The 6,000-nt window shown below is 42.4% G+C and overlaps 1 protein-coding gene across 1 annotated transcript in view; it reads left to right on the top strand.

The window, feature by feature from the left end:
* Positions 1-1,506: 1,506 nt before the first annotated feature.
* The window catches only part of LRRC31 (leucine rich repeat containing 31), a 34,827-nt gene continuing 30,333 nt past the window's right edge, over positions 1,507-6,000 (top strand). Inside the window, exon 1 of the mRNA XM_088452377.1 lies at positions 1,507-1,807. Coding sequence (XP_088308503.1) covers positions 1,795-1,807 — 13 coding nt within the window. The 5' untranslated portion in view covers positions 1,507-1,794. The remainder of the gene's footprint in view (positions 1,808-6,000) is intronic.

Below are 6,000 nucleotides of genomic sequence, written 5' to 3'. Positions count from 1 at the left end.
TCGCTCGCTCAAACATAGAGATATCAACAAACCGCAAAGAGCGAGCGCTCAATTTAAATAGCCGTCCCCTTTTTTGGAACGACCGTCCGCAAATAGCGTCCGGCTCTGAATCAGGCCCACAGTGCACTGGATGCACGATAGATCTTAAGTCAGACCGGACATTCTTTACTCCAAATCGTGACCACGACTGACGGGGAGCTGCCTGGGGAGAGTTTAGGGGAAATCGTGCCTCAGGTTGGATCGTGAGCACATCGCTATGCATGTAGGCACCTTGAAGTTTTTCACATCACTGGCATGTGCCGCAAGTCACGGGGCGTGGCCTCACGGCACGCCTTCGTCTTTCAATATGTGCTGCCCAGCAGATTGTCGGGAGACAGAGCTGCTCAGGCGGGGTTTAACGCCGGACTGGCTCATCTGGCCATCAGCCCTTCTGGCATTTGCCAGAAGTTCCAGATGGGCAATCTGACCCTGGTCTTAGCTATAGTACTTTCCTTAGGTGGGTCACCTTTGTCAGCCTGGACAATGACTAGGGGGTATATTTAAGGTCGATCACACATTTACTAATAGATGATTTTTGACAAATTTTTTAAAACAACAAAGTAAATGTGTGATTTAGGGTTATATTTACTGAAAGTCAATTTGGGTAGATTTTTGGTCGATGTTGGGTTGATTTTGTATTTCAGGGTCTAAATCACACATTCACTTAAGGTGCGTACACACGAAGCGATTAGGAAAGACAGTACGATTACGACATCGTAATCGTACAGTCATTCCTGATCCCCTGTAGTGCCTACACTGAACGATATGTTGTTCAGTGTAGGTACCCTCCATCATTCCTGAACATGGCCAATCTGTCGTTATCGGCAGACTGCCCTGCATGTTCAGGCGATGATAGATGTTGGAAATGACCAGCGGGTGCGCTCATCCCTGGTCGTTTCTGACATTATAGTCGTAATCGTGCAATCGCTCAGTAATATTGCCAAGTGTTTTACGCACCTTTAGAGATGACTTATTGACATTGTTTAAAAAAAAAAAGAAGATGTTCAAAATCATCTAGTTAGTAAATGTGTGATTTAGACCCTGAACCATAAAATCGACCTTTAGTAAATCTTCCCTTTGAAGTCAGTGCAGATCAGGCTTCCCAGAACACTGCAGAGTCACTCACCTCTACAGTACAGATCGCAGACATGCTACAGACCCTGGGATGATACATACTGCTGGAAAAATAATAATAAAGTACACCAAGCAAATAAAAAGTAGCTTTCTTAACAAAAACATTAGGAAAATATAAGTCAATATTAAGTTCTACAAATAATTTTAAATATACAACTTAAAGTTGTTTATGCATTGGCTTTATAATGCACACAATGCATTTTTTTTTTTGTCAATCTGTAACCTGAGATAATATCTGACTCAGCCTCTCAAGACCATTATAACTATAAGCATTCTTCTTGGCAACTCAAACCTAGTGGGAAGTTTCAAGCCAAAGTCCACCTGCTGCATATTTCCTGGGTAGTTACATACCATACTGCTGCATTGTACAAAAGGCTGTCTGAGCAGAGGAGCTTGTTTGGCTACATGATCACACCTTATTACTCCCGTCCTGTATTGTGGAAAGGAATGTACCATGATTTATGTGCAGGCGATTAGCTTCAGATTTAAAACTTTCTGCTGGAAAGGATGAAATTCCTACCGGAAAGAGCTGAATCAGACTCCGAATCTTAGCACAAACGGGAACTTTCCAGCAGCTGCAACATCTTTGACCACACAACCTCTGTAAAGGGCTGGATAGATATGGACATGAAAGGTATGCTAATGTGTGCACTGTTCTCTACAGGTGCACTGACTGTAATCCTGAGAAAATGAAAGCAGGAGTGGCAATACTGTGTATGCACACTGTGAGTACATTCAGTGCAAGTTGTATAAATAATATGCACACTCTGAGTACATTCAATGCAAGTTGTATAAAGAATACTGTACTGTATATGCACACTGTGAGTACATTCAGGGCAAGTTGTATAAAGAATACTGTACTGTATATGCACACTGTGAGTACATTCAGGGCAAGTTGTATAAAGAATACTGTACTGTATATGCACACTGTGAGTACATTCAGGGCAAGTTGTATAAAGAATACTGTACTGTATATGCACACTGTGAGTACATTCAGGGCAAGTTGTATAAATAATACTGTACTGTATATGCACACTGTGAGTACATTCAGGGCAAGTTGTATAAAGAATACTGTACATGCACACTGTGAGTACATTCAGGGCAAGTTGTATAAAGAATACTGTACTATCCGAGCCTGCACATCCCTACTGTATATGCACACTGTGAGTACATTCAGGGCAAGTTGTATAAAGAATACTGTACTGTATATGCACACTGTGAGTACATTCAGGGCAAGTTGTATAAAGAATACTGTACATGCACACTGTGAGTACATTCAGGGCAAGTTGTATAAAGAATACTGTACTGTATATGCACACTGTGAGTACATTCAGGGCAAGTTGTATAAAGAATACTGTACTGTATATGCACACTGTGAGTACATTCAGGGCAAGTTGTATAAAGAGCTGTCCGTCAGGGCTGTATGTTACATACATGCAGGTAGAATAGATGTGTGTTCTGGGACAACATAGAAGTGGTTTATATTAATTTTATATCCTGATACATATTTTTTATATTGTGCTACATTGTCTTTATCAGCCGGTTCTGTTTCTCAGTATAAATAATGGAGTGAGTTGCTTCTTAGAGCAGTATTAGCAATGCTGGGTGTACAATTACATGTTTACAGCATATTCCCTCACAATGGGGCAAATGTAGAGTTAATCACAAGTCATCCTTAATTGCCCCCTGCACCCGGGCACTTAAGACTGGGGGGGGGGGGCTCTAAAGAGCATCATTTGGGACATGGGGATCGCGTTCCCTTTCGGATACCTTTGGTGTGCACATGAAATGAGTGCATGGTCACACATCATGTCCCCTTTTCTTGTCACACTGGGGGAAGGGTAAATTGGTTCCCCAGCCTCGCACAGCTGGTGGGAGTTCCCTCCGTACCTTTCCCCCTGAAAAGCAGGACAGTCCCGCCAAAATTGGGATGGTTGGGAGGTATGCATACATACATATAATGTATACATACAGTCACACACATACATACAATATATACAGTCATAAATAGTTACAGATTTGTCCTCATACATCTTTGCTGCAATCGCACCAAGCAGCCCTTGTCGTGCCAGCTCCTGTACAACTCTGCTAGTGCTGCAAATCCTTTTTTGCTTGATAATGCATCTTAGTTGCAGTGAGATGTGACTAGGACGTACCTGGAGACTGTGCTGATTAATTTGATATGTGACACTTGAAAATCTGTGGTTACCATCGATGGTATGAAACTATGCAATGTCATACCATTGACGGTGCCTACCATCATTGTTTCATGCAGAGCCGCAGATTAATCCCACAGAATTTAGTAAACTTCTCCACTTTGCGTGGTGCCGCCTCTGGGCTCTCTCTTCCTTTCTGTTCTGACTGCTGCATAACCTGCAGTGCTGCGGGACCCAGCTGCTCTGCCAGACTCAGAATGAGGGACTAGTGTGTCATTCAGAATCAATTTTATTGGCCAAGTATACAGCCACCAGAAACTCATAAATAAACAGCTCACATTCCAATCACAATACATAAAACTATACATAAATAATAACAGATAATTCAGTGTGTGGAGCAGGGAGGGACTGGGAGGGGACAGGGACCTTGGCTGCATGTGTGTGTTGTGTTAATTATTTACTTTATATTTATTTAACATTTTCGTAACTGACTCCGTTTCAGCAACTGAGACTACCAGTCTGTGACTGTGACTGACAAGCAGGGAGGGAGGCCATGCACACAGAGTAGCCGCCTTGCCTCTCTATGAACATAGAGTGAGTAGGTGGGACTGCTGACTGACAGCTGAGCTTGTGAAGTCAGCAGTGTGCACACAGCTAGAAGCGGGCGGGCAAGGAAAGCGGCGAGTGTACCCATCCCGACAGTGGACTGGACTGGACTAGCTCTGCACTGCAGTGCCAGTGTAAAATGAAAGCCTGGGGTTGGCGGGCCCATGGGTAACTGGGAAAACCATCGTCCATCGGTGGATGACCAATGATGTTTCTAATGACATACATATGAGCGTTGAAGCAATTTTGAAATTGGTGCCATGTTGCCTGAGCATATACAGACCCACAGAAAGATCACACAAGCACAGTTGTTGATCTAAATATCGGCCATAGACAAATATTCCTATTAGAGGTATGTTTTATCCAATATAAATGTACATTATAAAATGACAAATACAATTTTGGAAATCTAAGCCAATAAAGGTATAGTATGCAATCATAATGTCAACACCAGATGGTCGACATGGACAAATTGTTGGCAATCATAATGTTGCCATTACAGTGTCAACATGGACATAGTGTCAAAATTGTGAGTGTTAACAGGCACAATGTCAACAGTCCATTTTAGTGTTGGGGTTAGGGTTAGGCTGCAGTTAGGGTAGGGCGCAAATCTGATGAAAATTACATTTGACATGTTGACATAATGTTCATGTTGACATTTTGAATGTCAACATTTTGTACCACAACCCCTAAAGGTATAAATAGTGGGCATGTCTCTCTGTTACACAAAATATGGGTCAGAATAAGTACAGGTTGAGTCTCCCATATCCAAAATGCTTGGGCCCAGGGGTATTTTGGATATTGGAATATTCCGTATTTTGGAATATTTGTATACCATAATGAGATGTCTTGGGTATGACCCAAATCAAACACTGAGAGCATTTATGTTTTATATACAACTTATACACACAGCCTGAAGGAAATTTTACACCATATGTTTAAAACTCTTGTGCTTAAAACAAAGTTTGTGTACATTGAACCATCAAAAGTCAAATGTGTCACTATCTCAGTAATGCTAAAAATATAACGTATTTCGGAATACTTGGATATGGGAGACTCAACCTGTACCATGGTTTGCTGGGCATAGGAATTGCTTATGGTGGGAAAGTTGTGTAGCACCTGGCCAGCAATGCCTTAAAATAAAAGCTGCAACTAAACTTTTTGGTGCCCTGGGCCAGAAAGAGCATTGCTCCCCCCCCCCCCCTTCTATTTTAGGGACATAAGATGCGCAAGGTGTGTAGGTAACACCTGGGTCAGGAATCGGTGGCTGTGCTCAGGGCTGCCATCAGAAATTATGGGACAGATGGCTCCATGTGTAAGGTCATACAATTTAGGGAAAAGGCTAAGGAGTTGTTTTGGTGGGCGCCATGCAATTTAGGGAAAAGGGAAAGGAGTTGTTTTGGTGGGTGCCATACAATTTAGGGAAATGGGTAAGGAGTTGTTTTGGTGGGCGCCATACAATTTAGGGAAAAGGGAAAGGAGTTGTTTTGGTGGGCGCCATACAATTTAGGGAAAAGGGAAAGGAGTTGTTTTGGTGGGCGCCATACAATTTAGGGAAAAGGGTAAGGAGTTGTTTTGGTGGGCGCCATACAATTTAGGGAAAAGGGAAAGGAGTTGTTTTGGTGGGCGCCATACAGTTTAGGGAAAAGGGTGAGTTGTTTTGGTGGGCGCCATATAATTTAGGGAAAAGGGAAAGGAGTTGTTTTGGTGGGCGCCATACATTTTAGGGAAAAGGGAAAGGAGTTGTTTTGGTGGGCGCCATACAATTTAGGGAAAAGGGAAAGGAGTTGTTTTGGTGGGCGCCAAACAATTTAGGGAAAAGGGAAAGGAGTTGTTTTGGTGGGCGCCCACCAAAACAACTCCTTTCCCTTTTCCCTAATTGTATGATCTAATCTGGTTGATTAGGGCTGCACCCCCACTATTTATGTTTTAATTATTTAGCTTTGATGATATAGGGGCTTAACATTTCAATTATTAGTGTGCAGATACTTTCCTTCCTTTCCTTTCCCTATATTTACATTCATGTGTAAGGTGTCTGACTGCCATGTGGGAGGTGATAAGTACA

The sequence above is a fragment of the Taudactylus pleione genome, unplaced genomic scaffold, assembly GCF_031769625.1.
Source record: "Taudactylus pleione unplaced genomic scaffold, aTauple2 ptg000037l, whole genome shotgun sequence".
In the NCBI taxonomy this organism is placed as follows: Eukaryota; Metazoa; Chordata; class Amphibia; order Anura; family Myobatrachidae; genus Taudactylus; species Taudactylus pleione.
This window is presented reverse-complemented; position numbering and strand designations above follow the sequence as displayed.